General features: G+C 39.5%; 2 protein-coding genes across 8 annotated transcripts in view; one reads left to right on the top strand and one right to left on the bottom strand.

Moving 5' to 3' along the window:
- The window catches only part of LOC122543345 (complement C1q-like protein 2), a 71,107-nt gene that overhangs the window by 44,544 nt on the left and 7,074 nt on the right, over positions 1-19,489 (top strand). Inside the window, exon 2 of one of the 2 annotated variants that reach the window (XM_087985630.1) lies at positions 6,576-6,715. In XM_087985630.1, coding sequence (XP_087841756.1) covers positions 6,576-6,715 — 140 coding nt within the window. Of the gene's footprint in view, positions 1-6,575; positions 7,880-19,489 lie in introns of those variants that run through there. The other variant, XM_043681901.2, reaches the window with a different exon arrangement.
- The window catches only part of LOC148134655 (uncharacterized), a 268,788-nt gene continuing 260,663 nt past the window's right edge, over positions 11,365-19,489 (bottom strand). For 3 of the 6 annotated variants that reach the window (XR_015755778.1, XR_015755775.1, XR_015755776.1), the window contains 3 exons: positions 18,405-18,522; positions 16,542-16,855; positions 13,000-16,435 (listed from right to left, as the gene is read on the bottom strand). Coding sequence is in view for 1 of the 6 variants with exons in the window: in XM_087985633.1 (XP_087841759.1) it covers positions 12,911-12,986; positions 16,542-16,678 (213 nt within the window). In the remaining 5 variants the exon portion in view is untranslated. The other 3 variants (XR_015755777.1, XM_087985633.1, XR_015755779.1) reach the window with 3 other exon arrangements.

Raw genomic sequence — 19,489 nt, 5'->3', positions numbered from 1 at the left:
GTTTTATTTTTCTCTATAACCAATAAGAACAGCTTGCATGTATATAACACGTTTAACATAGTAAGAGATCAGAAAACACTTCGTAACAGCATAATCAGACAAAATTGACACTCAGTTAATGTAGGACACAAAAGCTTTGTCTAAAAGTTAGGTTTAAAGGAGGAGGGAAACACAGAGATTTAGGGAGGAGACTGCATATGGCTTTTTTTTATATTAGTGACATCTTCTGGCCTTGACACCAAACAGGATCTAATATGCATACAAAAACAAAATACAGTGGATGAGAAATACTCAGCAGATTTGTCAGAATCTGTGGAGAGAAAAACACAATTAATGTTTCAGGTTTATGACCTTTCATCGAGTGTGCATACCTTTTCACTCTATCTTTTAGCAGGAACATTTACTATATGTATGAGAGAAAAATATTCACATTCACAGACTACTCCACTGAGCTTTCCCACTGATTCATGCTCTTGATTATGACTTTTTTACAAAAGGTCATACAAGTACCAAGAAGCTTAAAATTAGAATGACATTGAATTTACAGCACAGCAACTAGTGATTTGGCTCAGCTGCTCTATATGTTGGTGTTTATGATGTACATAAGCTTCCTCACACTCTCCTTTATCTAACCATATCAATAGAATCAATACTGAATTATAAAGAGGAAGGTTTTCAGCAATTTGTTTTCCCTGAAGAGTTTAGACTATGGCATACCGTACTGCAAGTAGCTATAATATTAACTCCTTCACAATTGGATAAATATCTAAAGAAAGCATAAGAGGTTGCAAGAACAGAGAAATTGGAGTAAACAACTGCAATGTGGAATTAGCACTGACATGGTCACAACAGGTCAAATGGCCTTTTCCTATGTTGAAATTCTAACAATTCTATGGTAAATCCTGTCGATAAATAATATTAATGACTAGACTCTGTTGGTGTTGTAATAGGCAGGACACACAAAATGTTTGTTCATTAAAATCAAGGTGGTGTGCAAATTCTGTGCACTTTGTGTAATATTCACATGATGTTTCAGTACTGAATGGTGATATCCATATTAAACTTGTGGTATATGACAACAGAGGTTTTCATATGTTTGTGTGCAAATATATCAAAATGTTCACAGATTGCAATGTTAATTAGAGGTCAGATTGTCTTAGACAATCAATATGATTTGTTTCTCTGTAACACAAGACATACCGTCATTCTGCAGTAGTGAGAGTTTGTCAGTTACAAATCTTCTTAATTATCAGCATAATTTGAGCTGCTGTCTAATATCAATACCCTTCTATGACAAGAACTCAGTTTAACCAGTCTGCAGTAAATAATAATAATTCTGTATGAAATCATTTGCCTCAGAAATTAATGGGTCAGATTTGACTGCCTACCTGTGCCATGGATTGTGTATCTGTCCCGGTGCCAACTCCTCTGCCACGTATATTGTTAGCCAATCTAGGTTACCTTAGATATTATTTTCCATCAAGGAGATAAAGTATGAGAGCAGAGGAAGTTGTGCCAGTGTTATTTACGTATCTTTCATCTGTGAATATGTTTTGTAAATATTGTATACACTGGCAAAAGTAGTGAGCCCCAGCATGGGGGCAGAGTTCACATGTGAGGCATATTCCATTGTCAGTTTTTACATTGAATACTGTTCAGTGAAGTCTTGCCACAGTAATAGAATACAATGAGCCAGCTTACAGCTTTATATAACTCAAAGGATTAATTAAGAGGGCTTTGAGTAGCAATGCAATGATAATGACCAAGAAATTAGAGCATAACATGAATCCATATTCAAGTTTCAATGCCATTTTTATGCTGGTTATGATTTTTAAATCTACATTAAATTGAATGTGAATAAAGATCCTATTAGAAATGTGTCCCATGAGAGTTGCCTTAAACAATTATGACAGCAATTTTTAAACGTTGCAAAATGAAGAGATGAAAGTGAAAGGTCTTTAATACAGAACATCATCAAGGTTTGAAGACAAGATAGAATGAGAAGTATGGATTTTGTAATGCCAGACTCATGTTTTAAAAGCCTGAAAATTGAAGGAAGAAGAGATGAGGGAAATGAAGAGTTCCATGTTTTGAGGATCTAAGAAGAAAGTGGCCTGACATCCGCACATTGAGCATAAAATGAAAATAAGGAGCACGTGAGACAGTTTATTTGTAGTTCAGAAGAAACAATACAGGAAGGTTTAGAGTCTCTTAGGCCATTATGGAATAGAATAAAGAAAAGTATATAATGGTGAGACCTGTAAGCTCGAGGTTTTTGTTTTGTCCGTTGGTGCAGTGTAGCAAGAAAGGTGCCTAAAGACCTTCATCCTGATATGCAATCATTATTTAATATCCTAGTTCGAAACAATTCAGTTAGGCAATGTAGTCTGATGCCACCTGACATGTCCTTAGGTACTCTGGATAAATTCTTGGATGCAGGTAAAGAAAATTGCTGCATCTTCTAGTCATCTTTCACCTTAACAAGCGCAAACAAGGCAATGTGTGGGATAGTTTTCTTTATGTATAGCTCTGAAGAACAGCATAATGCCTCTTTTAAGCTGCACGATTGATCATGTGTTGAGAAAGTGAAGAAGGGGTAAATCAACAATTGGTGTTGACAGTTGATGTCTTGGGACCTGTCAAGGGTAGACTCAGGGACACATCATATTAGAAAGTGAGGCCCCAGACAGTGCTGAATGTTCCTGCCAAGCACTGAGCAGCAACATTGTATTGCAGAAATCATATCTTAAAATTAGTCTTTTGCACTATGTATTTGTTTAGAAAACAAATACTATGCAGCTTGACAAACCCTTATGTAATTTACTTGTCCATTCAGGTGTATTTAAATTCATGGCAATTTAGTTCAAGTCGAGTATAAAAAGCCTTGTACGAAAAGGTGTAAAGGAATTTAGGTATAAGCTGAATTCCTGAATACTGCACCTGCTATTGTACTGAGCCAAACTAATAGGGGTGGCATGGTGGCTGTGTGGGAGTTTGCACGTTCTCCGTGTGTCTGCGTGGGCTTCCTCCCACAATCCAAAGATGTGCAGGTCAGGTGAATTGGCTATGCTAAATTGCCCATAGTGATAGGTGCATTAGTCAGGGGTAAATGTCGGTGAATGGGTCTGGGTGGGTTACTCTTCAGAGGGTTGGTGTGGCCATGTTGGGCTGAAGGGCCTGTTTCCATACTGTAGGGAATCTAATCAGAAAGATCCAGTAGTTCTGTTCCTGATCTGTGATGTATTAGATGATCTGCACCAAGATGAGGTGAAAGGGCATCTACCTCTTCTGAGGTGATTCCATCAAGTGTCAGTGCTGGTGTGGATGTCAGAAACAGGGTTGACTGTGGTGCCCTCTAAGTGGAATAATAACAATAGTAATAATGATCAAGGTGCCTGTGACCAGGGAATAATGTCCCAACATGGATTAACACCTTCAGGGGAGCAGAGGAGAAAACTAGCTATAAAGCTTAAATACTATTTACTATAGGGCTGAAATTATTTTAAAAAGGATGATATTGGGAGAGTATTTAGTATATTGAACAGATGTTTTTTGAACCTTGAATTTCTTTTTTTCTGTGCTTATGTAACTTGGATCACAGCCAAGGGTTTTGACATGTAAACCACCCAATAGGTAATGTTACAAAGATTCTGGATCAGTGGTGCTGGAAGAGCACAGCAATTCAGGCAGCATCCGAGGACAGGCAAAATCGACGTTTCGGGCAAAAGCCCTTCATCAGGAATAAAGGCAGAGAGCCTGAAGCGTGGAGAGATAAGATAGAGGAGGGTGGGGGTGGGGAGAGAGTGGCATAGAGTACAATAGGTCAGTGGGGAAGGAGATGAAGGTGATAGGTCAGGGAGGAGAGGGTGGAGTGGATAGGTGGAAAAGGAGCTGGGCAGGTCGGACAAGTCCGGACAGGTCAAGGGGACAGTGCGGAGCTGCAAGTTTGAAACTAGGATGAGGTGGGGGAAGGGGAAATGAGGAAACTGTTGAAGTCCACATTGATGCCCTGGGGTTGAAGTGTTCCGAGGCGGAAGATGAGGCGTTCTTCCTCCAGGCGTCTGGTGGTGAGGGAGCGGCGGTGGAGGAGGCCCAGCACCTCCATATCCTTGGCAGAGTGGGAGGGGGAGTTGAAATGTTGAGCCACTGGGCGATTTGGTTGATTGGTGCGGGTGTCTCGGAGATGTTCCCTAAAGCGCTCCGCCTTCCGCAAAGACCGTTCCCTCCGTGACTACCTGGTCAGGTCCACGCCCCCCTACGACCCACCCTCCCATCCTGGCACTTTCCCCTGCCACCGCAGGAACTGTAAAACCTGCGCCCACACCTCCTCCCTCACCTCTATCCAAGGCCCCAAAGGAGCTTTCCACATCCATCAAAGTTTTACCTGCACATCCACTAATATCATCTATTGTATCCGATGCTCCCGATGCGGTCTCCTCTACATTGGGGAGACTGGGCGCCTCCTAGCAAAGCGCTTCAGGGAACATCTCCGAGACACCCGCACCAATCAACCAAATCGCCCAGTGGCTCAACATTTCCACTCCCCCTCCCACTCTGCCGAGGATATGGAGGTGCTGGGCCTCCTCCACCGCCGCTCCCTCACTACCAGACGCCTGGAGGAAGAACGCCTCATCTTCCGCCTCGGAACACTTCAACCCCAGGGCATCAATGTGGACTTCAACAGTTTCCTCATTTCCCCTTCCCCCACCTCATCCTAGTTTCAAACTTGCAGCTCCGCACTGTCCCCTTGACCTGTCCGGACTTGTCCGACCTGCCCAGCTCCTTTTCCACCTATCCACTCCACCCTCTCCTCCCTGACCTATCACCTTCATCTCCTTCCTCACTGACCTATTGTACTCTATGCCACTCTCTCCCCACCCCCACCCTCCTCTATCTTATCTCTCCACGCTTCAGGCTCTCTGCCTTTATTCCTGATGAAGGGCTTTTGCCCGAAACGTCGATTTTGCCTGTCCTCGGATGCTGCCTGAATTGCTGTGCTCTTCCAGCACCACTGATCCAGAATCTGGTTTCCAGCATCTGCAGTCATTGTTTTTACCACAATGTTACAAAGAGTCGATTTTATTTTTATATATTTACTTTGCACAAAAAATATTATTTCGCACCAAAATTATCATCTAACCTTCAAAGATTTATTTGCTATTATACATTGGCACCTATTATTTAAATTCTCTCAGGTTCATTGTACACAGATTTTCTGTTCCAGCATATAAACTTCTGTGGCAGCCTGAGGATTTGCAGTATTGCTGTTGTGATTTTGTAGATGTCTCATAGGATTGTGAAAACTGTTTTAAGAAGCCTTCTTGGATCATCTGTAAATTCCAGAGGGTTTGTACTAAAACACTAGGACAATTTCAAAGCGCTGTGGCCGTTTTGGTATGAGCAATAACTCATTTAAGGATTTCATGGAAGATGGAATTTTATTACAGCTAAATTTGGAGCAATCCACTTTTACTTATGAACCTGGGTGGAACATTCACAGGTGGTGTGATAATGGTAATATCACTGGACAAGTTACCCAGAGGCCTAGGTAAATGCTCTAAGGATGTAGGCTCATTTTCCACCATAGTAGGTAGTGAAATTTGAATTCAGTGAATGAAATCTGTAATTAAACGCTAACTTAATATGACTATGAAAACATCTGATTCACAAATGCCCTTTAGGGAAGGGCATCCTTACCTGGTCTGGATTACATACGACTCCAGACCTATGTGGTTGATTCTGAACTTCCCTGTAAATAGCTTGGCCAGCTGTTCAGTTCAAGGGCAATTGGGGATGGGCAAAAACGATTGGCGAGCCAATGTTGCCCACATGTTGATCTGTAACTTCATTTCACACAGCAGCTTACGCTGCGTTTGGGTTGATGATACTCTGATCACACACCACCAAAGGAGAGTTCGGATTAGATGTGCGTGTACAACTTTCTTCTAATGATTCAATTTAAAATTGAACTTTTGAAATTCTGAAGAAGTTATATCGGATTTGAAACATTAACTCTCTCTCTGTCTCTCTCTCTCTCTCTCCACAGATGCTGCAAGACCTGCTGAGTTTCTCTACCACTTTCTGTTTTGGTTCCAGATCTCAGGTGGCATGGTAGCACTTGGGCATATTTCAGCACATGGGGCACAGATTTAATTTTGGGCGGCATGTTGACTCAGTGGTTAGCACTGCTGCCTCACAGCGCCAGGGACCTGTGTTTGATTCCAGCCTCGGGCAACTGTCTGTGTGGAATTTGCACATTCTCCCTGTGTCTTGCGTGGGTTTCCTCCGGGTGCTCTGGTTTCACCCCACAGTCCAAAGATGTGCAGGTTAGGTGGATTGGCCATGCAAAATTACCCATAGTGTTTAGGGATGTGTAGGTTAGGCGCATTAGTCAGGAGAACAGGTCTGGGTGGGTTACTCTTTGGAGGGTCGGTGTGGACTGGTTGGGCCAAATGGCCTGTTTCCAAACTGTAGGGATTCTATGATTTCCAGCATTGCAGGATTTTGCTTTTATTACAATAGCCTGAATGATTGTTTGATCTCACTGATAACTGTTGTATTCTATCTTGGTTCAGGTACGAGCCAGTGCCATTGCTCAAGATGCTGATCAGAACTATGACTACGCCAGCAACAGTGTCATCTTACACCTGGATGTTGGGGATGAAGTTTACGTGAAACTTGACGGAGGGAAAGTTCATGGCGGCAATAACAACAAGTATAGCACCTTTTCTGGTTTCATCATCTACCCAGACTGAGTAGAGGCACCTTTGTGTTATTTTGCAGACCAACCAGGGAAGAATGTGTTTAGTGTCGATCAGAAGGTCAAATGGAACACAGAATTAGCAAACCCCCAAGATCCTAACTGTTCAGTTGTTCAGTAGATAAATCAAAGATTCTTTTGCAATTTTATTTCTTGCTTCAAAATAACTTTTTCTTCATTTTAGTGTATCAAGCTATTAACAATGTGAGAGCAGTATGTAAAATACTGTGATAAGCAAAAGCACTGGCGCTAAACAACTGTATATAAAAATCCAGAGGGTTAAATAATGATGAACACCAATTAACTAACATGGCACAATCTGACTTTATGGCAGGTATGTGTGCCAGAAGCATATCTGACATTAACTTTAATTAAATTTCAACCCAATAGTATGCTTTATATAATTTGACAGGTAAAGCTCCATTATTTAACCTAAAAAACAAAAGTTCCAAATCCTGATACTGCATCTTAATTTTTTTTCCTGCTTTATACAAGTAACCTATTCCACTGGATGATGTCATGTTTATATCAGCAGTGGAAAGAGCCTGGCTGTCAATTAACCCATGATATCATCAGTGGTGATACTGTCCACTGAGATTATGGGCAGCAATATAAACTTGGTAAAAAATTGCCAGGCTCAATCTGCCTGTTCTAATAGTTCAGGTGGATGTTAAAGAACCTATGGCACTACTTTCTCCCTTAGCTAGCAACCTGAATAAACTATTGACGGGCCAATCATCTCATTTCTATTTTTGGGATCTTGCTTGCGCAAAATGGCTGCTGCATTCGCCTATGTAACAACAATCACTGCACTTCAAAGAAGCTCATTGTGATAAGGCGCTATGTTCATGCAAGTCTCTTTTCTCTTGCCTAATTTGAATGGTGCTGTTTTTCTACGTATTAACCATCTATATTCCCAGCAATTACCAAGATGAAATTTATGAAATATTTGTTCTTTTTGCTGGCTGCACCCTGTTGCTAATATCACTTTAATTTGCAAAATAAATAAAAGGTCCAAGAGTTAGCATAAAAATATAAGCGTGAAAATGTTTACTTTCAACATTATTTAGGTAGGAGTTTCACCTCCTGCAGTTCACCAGTCCTAGTCTTACCTTTATCATAAACTGGCACAGTCCTGTTAGCAGACCATCACTTCCACTCTTCTAGGTGTTGTGAAGTCTTATCATGGAAGTCAGCTTCCGTTTATCAGTAAGATGATTTGCCTTTATCCTTGACAACATTGTATGCCTTGTCAGTGAACCAATAAACAAAGGAAGGTTCCAATAGAAAGAAGAAATATAAGAGTATATATTCTTGATCAGCATTGCTCTCATGCAATTAAAATGTTTGTCTGAAATTACTGTGTGCTTTTTTAAAATTCAATTGCACACACAAATTTCAGTATTAACATAATAAGTATGTGTATCAAAATATTTATAGGACATTTGTAACTCTGCATGAGAATCTTAATCTTACTAAACCTGGCTGAAGTTAGAATTTGGCAGAATCTGGTGATACCAAAATTCTGCAACAAACACAGGAGGTCTTTTAAGTGTTTTTTTCTGCTTGGAATTGCTGTACAATTGGTCACTGACAGAATGAACATTGTTAATTACTCACCAGAAAGATGAGCAGTTCTGTAATTCTGAGTGACTTACAGATGTTTTGCCTGTATAAATTACCCAGAAAACCACACAGATCTGCAAAATCATTGAATGGGACTCCATAAATGAGAATGCTAAAAATGCTTAACTTGTTGACTAGTGCATTCAAGTTCTCAAAATTGATTTTGACCTTGTTTCCCATGTTTGCACACATTTATGAATATTGCAGTTGAAATTCCTTATGATTAAATTATTAGTTTCTTCTAATCTTGAGTATGCACCCCATGGAGCGCAAGGTTAATAGTGATTAATTCTATGAAAAATACAGTAGACTAGAACATCACCAGCCTGAGGCTGTGTGTGATATCTGATGGTCCTTACATGAATTCAAAATCTTCTCTTAACCTAGTTTTAGCACTGTGTCAAATTAAGTTAGAGTTTTAGGGGCCCCCTTGCAAATTCTGCACAGATAGACATTCAAAATGGCTAAAAATGCTAATTATTTAACACAAGAATTAATAATAAGATGATACCTTCATGTAAATAGGGCTAATGTAATTGAACTGAAAGGAAATGAAGAAGGATGACAGATGACTTGATAGAGGTGTACAAGATGATGAGAGGCGTAGATAGAGTGGATAGCCTGAGACTTTTTCCCAGGCCAGAAATGGCTATCAAGAGGGGACATAATGTTAAGGTAATTGGAGGAAAGTTTAAGGGAAATGTCAAAGGTAGGTTCTTTACACAGAGAGTGGTGGGTGTGTGGAATGCACTGCTAGCAGTGGTAGTAGAGTCAGATACATTAGGGACATTTAAGCGAATCTTGGATAGACACATGGATGATAGTAAAATGAAGGGATTGTAGGTTAGTTTGACCTTACAGTAGGATGAGGTCAGCATAACATCGAGGGTTGAAGGGCCTGTATTGTGCTGTACTGTTTTATGTTCTATGAAACAAATTTGCCATGCATGTTAAGTAGACTGGTTTGTACTATGCGCATATCACACATAATAGCATATGCATTGTTCGGTATTTATTACAGAAGTAGTGCTTTGCACAGGATTCAGATGAATCTACAGTTGAATCCAGTTTTTTCTGCCAATAAATTCCCAGTTCTTGAATAACATCCCCTTTTTGATGGAGGCTGGTCATCTCACCTGCTTTTTCGTGTTTTAGAAGCTGGTGATGTACCAAATTCATCCCAAAATGAATAAACTTTCAGCTCTTATTTATTCTTGTATAAATGGGCTGATGTTGTCAGTCACTTCTAATCTGCATGAGTACTCGCTGCAAGTACGCTAAGTAAAATTAGTTTGGAAAGTCTGAACCCAGGTAAATTTTTCTAATGAAAACTTTTCTTTGCCTAAGTGATAATGAATTTGTCTGGGAAAATGATCTAAGGAGAAATAACTTGGTCACAGAAAGTGGCAGGACAATATAAGGGATTCTATGGAGTAGGTACATGACAGTTATTTCTGCTTTAGTCGTTTTTAACGCCTCCAAGCTTCCCTGCTCCAATGCAGCATGCAAGTTGATATTTATTCCTCAGGTCAACCCCATCACATTGACTTCTGAAGAAATCAACAATAATATGATACTAAGTAACTTCGCATCAATAATAGCCTGCATACTTTCACTGGAAGGAGAGTAATGTGGGTGGACTTCGGCTGATGTCAGGATTGCTTTATTTATTATGGATCTCACAGCCAAACAGCTTACTAGCGCATAATGTTTAGAAGAACGATCATGTAGGATGTGGTACTGGAGGTGATTGCCTCCAGTATACCTTTGATATGCACATAAAAATAAGTTAGTAACAGAATTATATCCCAACTTTACAACAAATACTGTTCATTGTACACAGCATAAAAAAGGTCTGCAGTCACACATATAGCACAAGTGTAGATGGAAGGTGGACACCATTTACGCAGGAAATGTGTATGACTTATGTAGTTTACTATCCATTTGAGATACCGGATAAATGTATATTAGCTCCCTCACTGTCAAATCAGCTGGCTCCTCTCAGAAAATATTGTCTTCTCTATTAGCAATGTTTTCCTGCTATCAAGAATCACCTCAGTTCAGGTTTTAGCTTGAGTTCAATTTGTGGGTTCAAGTTCCAATCCAGTAGTTGAGTACCTGATAGGCTGTCATTCTGGTGCAGTATTGAGGGAGCGATGCAATGTCAGAGATTTCATTTTCAAACCAAGTTGGTGAGCCAGTTCTGTTCAAATGAATGCTAAAGTTTCAGTGGCCATCATTCTCCCAGTCAACTATGCGAAAGTGAGTACTGCAGATGCTCGAGATTAGAGTCTAGATTAGAGTGGTGCTGGAAAAGCACAGCAGATCAGGCAACATTCGAGGAGCAGGAAAATCGATGTTTTGGGCAGGATCCCTTCATCAGGAAGGGCTTTGTTACCCTTCCTGATGAAGGGCTTCTGCCCGAAATGTCGATTTTCCAGCTCCTCAGATACTGCCTGACCTGCTGTGCTTTACTAGTACCACTCTAATTGACTTCATTCTCCTAGTGCCTTAGCTGATTCTCTTTCCTCAAACAACACACCAAAAGCAGATAGCTTGTGAATCATTTCATTGAATTTTGTGGGATTTAGTGTGTGAAATGGCTGCCATAACTGTCTACATAACAGTCACTTTACTTCAAAATAATGTATATGAAGCACTTTTTTCTTTAATGGGATGTGAGTTTCACTAGCATACCTGCCATTTATTGCCCATCCCTAATTGCCCTTGAGAAGATGGTGGTGAATCATCATTTTGATCACCGCAGTCCATCTAGTGTAGGTAGACCCACATGCTGTTAGGAAAACATCTCCAAGATTTTGACTCATTGACAGTGAAGGAACAGCAACATAGTTCTAAGTCATGTTGATGTATGGCTTGGAGGAGAACTTGCAGGTGGCAGTGTTCCCATGTATCTGCTGCTGTTGCCCTTCTCGGTGGAGGGGAGAGGGTTCAAGGTTTGGAAGATAGTACTGAAATGGCATGAGAAATATAATAAGACACTTTGATATTACAAGTTCTCTTACACATTAAACAATATTTTAATATCTCATCTAAATAGTGCATCTATTTGTATTGCCAGCAGCCACAAAGATCAATTTAAAAGGTCTTTGTACTTTAGAATAAAACCAGTAACAAGTATTCTATGGGTATCAGAGCACACATGATTGTCAGAAGCCAGGCAGGCAAATTTGCTCTTGTAGGTTCCTCCAGTCATTTCTGGTCTTTATCTTATGTGTTTTGACAATGGGTTGAAGTTTCCCTTGACACAGCTGGAAGAAGTGCAGACTTCCCCGAGATTCTTGGCCAAAATACCTCCTTCCATCATCATGAGATGATTGGGTCATGCATCTAGTATTTTGGCTGTGAAATCTTTCTGTGCGCAAAGTGGCTGCTGCTGCATATACCTTTCTGTGAAATTTTTTTGGAAACATTTCTGAGATAAGACAACATATAAATGAAAGAACTTTTAATTTTTCTCTAAAACAGTAGCTTCTTCACAGATGCTATATAGTTTATAGCATGTATATGTTTCAGTCAAATGTAAACATGCACTCACCATACAGAATGAATATATATTTTACTTAATGTGCACTCTTCAGTGAATTCCTGATATGACCCAAGAGTCAATTATCAGCCACCTGTCCTGCGACCCCAGGCAGGCTTGCTTTTCAATGTTCTTCAACAATTGCCATTCTCAGCCTGTTCCACTGTGGAATATTGACACCGTTAATTTTAGCGACATTCCCACTCATTTTCTTTGCTCTCCAGCAAGAGGAAGCAAACGTAAGCTAGTAGGGTATGACAGCAAACACACAGAATAACAAAAGAGCTGCATTCAAAATACCTCCCATCCTCTCTAAAAGAGTGCTTTGGAGACCATTTGAAAGTGGGCCATGAATAAGGCAATGCTTAACATTGAGTAATATCAATAACTGTAAATTGTGATAGTGGCTCACATTAGCTTTTAACTTTATTTAACTGACTAAATCAAAGATATCAGTGATGAAGCTGTGTAGGGTGTTGGTTAGGCCACAGATGTGTCAGTTCTGATTCTGGGACATGACTAGGTAGGGTGCTTGATGACTGGTATGGACATGATGGGCTGAAGGGCCTCTTTCTGTTCTGTAATACTCTGATTATGACTCAATGACACCAGACAATGCATTACAAGATTTTACAAAGGATATCATTAAATGTTAAAATAAAGCAAAGATTAAATTATTACATTGTAATTCACCTTGGACTGTCTAAGAACTAGAGTTTCTTTTATGTTAGTGACTTAGATTTCAGAAATATTATACTTTTTAATGATCATTTTATCATTATATTGGTGACACACCACTGATGTAGGATCAGGATTCTGGCATTTTTTTTGTATGGTGAACCATATAAAATGCATACTGGTCACCAGGTGATACAAAGCTCTTGCCATTGGTCTTGGCGCCTTCTTCACATTGTGTATTGCTAAACTTCCAGCTTCATTATTCCACAGTGAAGCAGCAAATTAATCACACACGTTGATTAAAGTCCACAGTTTCTGCAAGTGATTGATTTGTGGGATTTTGTTGTTCTGCTTGGATCACCAGAACTAGCTCCCCTGTGAACAGAGATGGTCATTAGTAAGCAGAGCAGCTTGAGGAGGAATGTATCTCACATAGCACAACGTGAACAAAGTATTGTAAATTGTCACTGCAGCAAATGTACTCTAACCACAGGAGGGGTGCTGGCCAATGTACTCTAGACTGGTGACATGATAACTGAACCATTTTGTACTTTGAACAAACAAGTGGAATTAACACGAAGAAATTAGAAAGGCGTCTGTTTCTGAGAGTTATAAAATCATGCAATACAGAAGGAGATTATTTGGTCCGTCATATCTGTGCAACCTTTTTGAAAAAGCTATAGACTAACTTTTGCTTTTTTCCCCCACAACCCTGCAAATTATTTCCCCTTCAAGTATAGCCAGCTCTGTTTTCCGAGTTAAGACTGAATCGGCTTGCACCATTTTATAACAACTTACTGCCTAAAACAAATTCCCTTCATTGCCCATCTGGTTCTTTTGCCAACAGCATAAATCAGTGCTGTTTGACTTCCTGTCAATGAAAACAATTTCTGCCCGTCTAGTTATCAAAACTAAAGGAGGCAGGATTCTATCAGCATTCCCAGTTTGCTCTTTGGGGTAGGCTATTATTTATGTTTTGAATATATGATTTATAATCCACTGTACAATTTAAAGAAGAAAAGTATGTATGAAAAAGAAACGTTTGGCAAAATGTCTCTTTGCTTCGGGAGCTAGCAGATCTGGCAAAGCTGTGTTTTTAACCCAATAAGATCAAGTGCATATGAAATGTTTCAACAGAATGAATACCATTGGATACCTTTCAAATCTTCAGTAAAAAACTGATTTAGGCAATGATGTTTCAGCTCATTCCCCGCTGCAAGGCATTGACATAGGCACTGCATGACATAAAGTATCAGTGTATTATCACTTATATTTATGTTCCTTTCCATTCAAAATTACAAATGATGTCAGAAAGGTATTTCTACTGGAAAATGTTCAGGCGAGGGCAATGTTTTGGTTTTTATAAATAGTCTAAGTTTCCAAAACCACATGACAAGTGTTTTAAAACACACTTTCAAAATAATCAATGTGAAGTGCACTGTGATATAGAGTCATAGAGATGTACAGCATGGAAACAGACCCTTCGGTCCAACCCGTCCATGCCGACCAGATATCCCAATTCAATCTAGTCCCACCTGCCAGCACCCGGCCCATATCCCTCCAAACCCTTCCTATTCATATACCCATTCAAATGCCTTTTAAATGTTGCAATCGTACCAGTCTCCACCATTTCCTCTGGCAGCTAATTCCATACACGTACCACCCTCTGCGTGAAAAAGTTGCCCCTTAGGTCTCTTTTATTTTTTCTTTCCATACTTATTCCTTTAAAGGGCAGGAACTTCCAAGCAATGGATTTTTCCTTAGATAGTACCCATCTAGCTCAGAGCTATAGTTACAACAGAAAACTTCCTCCTTGTTTTTCAGCATTCTATAGACAGCGGCATATAAATTAAACTTAGAACCTTCAAAACATTTTTATGCCAACTTTAAATTGTGAACCAACGGTTTTGGTGATTGAATTTTGAAATGTGAAGAAAATAATGAGTAACTCAAATTAAATCATTGAGTTTTGTTGAATTGATTAATTCTGTAAGGAAAGCTTGAACCACAATCAAAACATTTTACAAATAATTAAATGCATGGTCTTTGGCATCAATTGCAAAGAGTTCATTGAATTCATTGAGTCACTTTGGCGATGGCAATTTTGGTTTCATAATCATTTCTCCACAACAAATCATCCACTGATTGAAAAATCAATCTGCATCCACTGAATTGGAAATTTCACATTTTTAAAAATTATCTGCTAATACTTCATACATGAATAGCAAACCCATGATTTGATGACAAAACCGCATGAAACATCAAGCAGAGCAGCATATATATTTTTGCTTTTGGTGAAGATTTTTTTCTTCATTAATCATCCTCCTATTCCATTTGGCACAAAGATGATCCTTGAATGGTGTGTTGGGTACACATCCAAAGATTGTACAATTGATGTCAGAACACCTGCTATAACTGCAATTTGGGTTTTATTTCTTTGTCGGCATCTCTTGATCTCTTTGCTTATGTAGGATCAGCACACTTACTATACTGATAGGCCACTGAGATGCTTATTCCACACATTATTGATCCACTCATCTTCTCTGGGGTGGCATGGTGTCTCAGTGGTTAGCACTGCTGCCTCACAGCACCAGAGACCCAGGTTTGATTCCAGCCTCGGATGACTGTCTGTGTGGAGTTTACACATCCATGTCTGCGCAGGTCCCCTCTGGGTGCTCTGGTTTCCTTCCAGTCCAAAGAGGAGTAGATTATAAATGGATTGGCTGTGCTAAATTGCTCATAGTGTCCAGGGATGTGTAGGTTAGGCGAATTAGCCATGAGAAATGCAGGGTTACAGGAATGGAGTGGGTCTGGGTAGGATGCTGTTCAGAGCATTGGTGTGGACTTGATGGGCAGAATCACCTGCTTTCATAATTTTTCACTCGTAGTGTGGCTGTTGAGCCATGTAAAAAATTATGGGCATTTTATCTATGTTGCCGATGTAACATAATGGGCAGTTGTGTTTTTGCTCCTAAGAGAAAAATCGCAGGAAACCGGTCAACTATCTTCTGCATTATCTTCTGGTGCAACTTCAGACATTTTTGTTCTGTTGCTCTGAAATCTTTGCTGGACTCAGGGTTTGGTTTAGCCCACTTAAGTATTGTTTGTATGCATTGCATTTCTGGTGATGATGTAACCATTCTGACTATTTTTGAGGATCCGTTCCAACACTTGCTTCTCAAGACCAGGCCAATAGCTTGTCCCTGTTCTCGTGGTTCATTTGATCTTGGGCATCTTCTTCAGGATGGATTCCTCCTTCTTCTATTCTCACACCAGCTGTTCTCTAACAGTGAATTCCCTTGCTTTAGCACAGTGATTCAATGAGTTAACAAATTTTATGATTTTCAGATTAAAACAAGCTTCATGTGTTATTCTTTTTGCAAGACAGCCAATTTCTGTTTAGTAGTTGCAATGCACATTGTTTCATGTGGGCATCATAAATTCCCATGCATTTTCTTGGCAATACAGCCCATATCATCTATTTGATTGCATGCATTGTTTTAAAAAGTAAGTATAACCCTAAGTACATTGCTGAGCTGAGAAAAATGAATTTGACTGTCCTAAATGTGCACTGGTAAAACAGGGTCATCTTATATACCATGATCTGCAGTAGTTGTGTGTCCATATAATTTTTCTGGTTCCCTGACGTTTCTGTTGTTGAACAGTTAGTCACAGATAAACTGTCCATTTGATGGCTTAACTGAGATATAATGTATCTTTAAAAAAATACATTAAGTAGATATGTTTGGAATTCCAAAAAAAAGCATTGCTGCAGGAGAAGATGTTTGATCACTTGGGTATTGTAAGGACTGAAGAGCTTGAACCTATATCAGGACAGCATACAAAATAAAATTGGTTGATAGGTGATTTGGAGAACATGTGGAGTCAAAAGAATGAATAGTAAATAACAAGTAGAGATTAAGTAGTTACCCAGATTGGCAAATGATGGAAAGTGATGTTCCACAAGGATCAGCACCGGGCCCGCTGTTCACAATTTTTATTGAATGATTTGGACACAGGCACCAGAAGTACAATTTCACAATTTGCAAATGACACCAAACTGGGGACTATAGCAAATACAATAGAGAGTTGTGACAAAATACAAGAATATATCAATAAAATTGCAGAGTTAGCAAGTGATTGGCAAATTAATTCAATATATATCAGTACAAGGTACTAAATTTTGATCGAGGCCACACACTCCTTGGAAAATAAGTGTCTAAATGGCAGAGAGAAACAGTGATCTGGAATATAAACATTGAAATCATTAAAAACATGACACTGGTTGTTAAAGCCATTACTAAAACAAAAATTGCTGGCACTCATCTCCAGAGGGATAGAATTGAAATGCAGAGAAGTTATGTTAATTTTGTATTGAACTTTGGTTGGAACATCCTTGGAGTACTGTGAACAGTTCTGGTTTCCATATTATTATAAAAATCACAGTGCAACAGAGGTTTACCAGCATCATCCCAGAGCTGAGATTATGCCTATCAGGAAAAATTGAACTGGCTAGAGAAAAAAAAGACTGACAGGTTATTCTGATATAGGACTTTTAAGATTATAGCTTGGATTTTCAGGGAGTCAGGATGACTTGGGATCCCTTTAAAAATGGCAAGCAAGTACTGATTCCGGGATTTTCAACCCCGTTCCTATGGTTTTCCAATTTTCACCAGGCACTTTTCAGGAGGTGGGCTGGATCAGGTTACAAGCCCACACCCAAGGAGACATGGAGGGGAAACAGGGAGTGTGTGGGAATGGAGGGAGCATGAGGGGGTGAGGGCTGGAGGGACTTTCTGCTTTGATTATCACTGAAGCACAGCACTGAGTTGGGTCATTTAAAACAAACTGTCTCACCACCTGACAGCACAAGCAAGTTTTTCCAAGGTTGGCTGGCCCAACTGCAGCCGGCACCTGCCAAATCCTACGTCTACCCAACATCTCCAGCATGGCATGAAGATCCCATCCTTGTGGGCACTTTTGCCTGAGGTAGGTGCATCAGCCAGGACATTTTCTGACTCCTGCTGCCCAACTCAAGGATGAAACTCCAGCCCTATGAAAGACTTTGATAGGATAGACAAAAGAAAATTATTCCGCTTCCACTTGAGCTACAAATGAACTAGAGGCCATCAATAAAAAATAGTCACTGATAAATCCAGGAGGGAATTCAGGATAAACCTCGTCTTGTGAGTTGTTTGGATGGGGAGCTTGCAACCGTAGGGAGCAGTTAAGATGTATAGTGTAGATGCAGTTAAAGGGAAGAGAGATAAGAATCTGAAGAAGAAAGGGTAAAACAATGACATGATTAGATTGGATGAAGGGAGAGGGAGGTAGTTCATGTAGAGCAGAAACACCATAAACACCAAAAAGCCTTCTTCTATTAATGCTACTATGAATTCCTTCTCAGCTCGAAGTACATCATCCTCTCTCTCTTATGCTGAAAACAAGATTTATCTTGGCCCTTTATGCAAACCTATTCTTTCCTAGGATCTCAAGAGCTGTAGATTTTTTTTATCCTTTCCTTCCTCCAAACTCGGTCCCAAAAATCTGGATATCTCAGCTTTAATTATGTTGAACAACAGAGCATCCACAACCCCCTCAGGTGAACCACTCTTAAGAATCACTACCCCCGAGTGGAGAAATTTCATCTGATCTCAGTCCGAAGTGATCAGCCTCTTATCATGAGACTGTGCTCCATCTCCCCCCATGTTTTAGATTCCCCGGCCAGGGGGTGATAATCTTAGTATCGACCCTGACAAAACCCTTCAGAATCTTATGTATCAATGAGATTACCTTTCATTCTTCTAAACTCCAGTAATATAGACCCAATGTACTCAGTGATCTATCATAGGAGAATCCACTCATCCCAGGAGACGTTTGACAATACAACACCTCTGTTGAAAAGATGGCACTAAGACAAGAATAATAAAAGAAACTGCTATTAGATTGAAATGATAAGAGATGCTAGTGAAAAGACAGTTGGCTGCACTTGTATTTAATTGAATGAAAAAGGAAATGTTAGTTCCAGCACATCCAAGAATGTTTTTAGATCAAAAATATTGCTTTTATTGATTCTTATTCTCTGATTTTTCTTACTTTGTAGCATGTAAAGTGAGGTTGTGTGTCACTATTGCCAGCCTGTATTTTCCCTGAGATGTGCTGAATGCATCTATTACTCGGCCATGAGCCCAATTAAGCGCAAAATCATCTATTTAGTTTGATTACTGCAGCAACATGTTTTTTTTTCCATACATGACAGAATACATACAACTTCATGTGTGGAACTCAATAAGCCAACAAATAAGAGTTTCTAAAATCCAATAGAGGGCTTTTCTCACTTGATCACTTCAGTACATTTACAGTCCCATCAATAGCCAATTTTAAGGAAAAAGGAAAGCAAAATCCTATATTGATAATGGCAAGATTACAGTAACCGTAAAGATGGTTTGTTTGAAATAAACCTTAAAATGCTGAGAATCTGAAATAAAGACAAAATGCTTTAAAAAGCAATAGCAGGTCTGACAGCATCCAAATAAAATATATGTTTATGTTTTGTATAGAAAAACATCAAAACAAGAGATTTTAGGGAATCAACTGAATTCTGATACTCAGAATGTTGCACACTGTGACGAATAGAAACTGCCTGTTGAAATTGAAACTTTCTACCTATGAATGGTCAAGGATTAAATATATTGAGATTGATCCTTGAACAAGTGGATTTTTTTCCATGCTACTATCAATGTCATACTTTAAGATTTATTGCGCTATTAACATGCTTTCTTCTTTCTCTGCACATTTGGTTGAAAACTATGATCATACTTAAAGGGAAAGCAGCTACTAGCCTTCCCAGAGCTCTTTAATACTCTGCAGTTCCCTGC

This window comes from Chiloscyllium plagiosum, unplaced genomic scaffold (assembly GCF_037043375.1).
Source record: "Chiloscyllium plagiosum isolate Xiang-an unplaced genomic scaffold, Cpla_swu_hap1 HiC_scaffold_53X, whole genome shotgun sequence".
NCBI classification, from domain to species: domain Eukaryota; kingdom Metazoa; phylum Chordata; class Chondrichthyes; order Orectolobiformes; family Hemiscylliidae; genus Chiloscyllium; species Chiloscyllium plagiosum.
The sequence above is the reverse complement of the archived record's forward strand: the minus strand, read 5'-3'. Positions and strand labels throughout refer to the sequence as shown.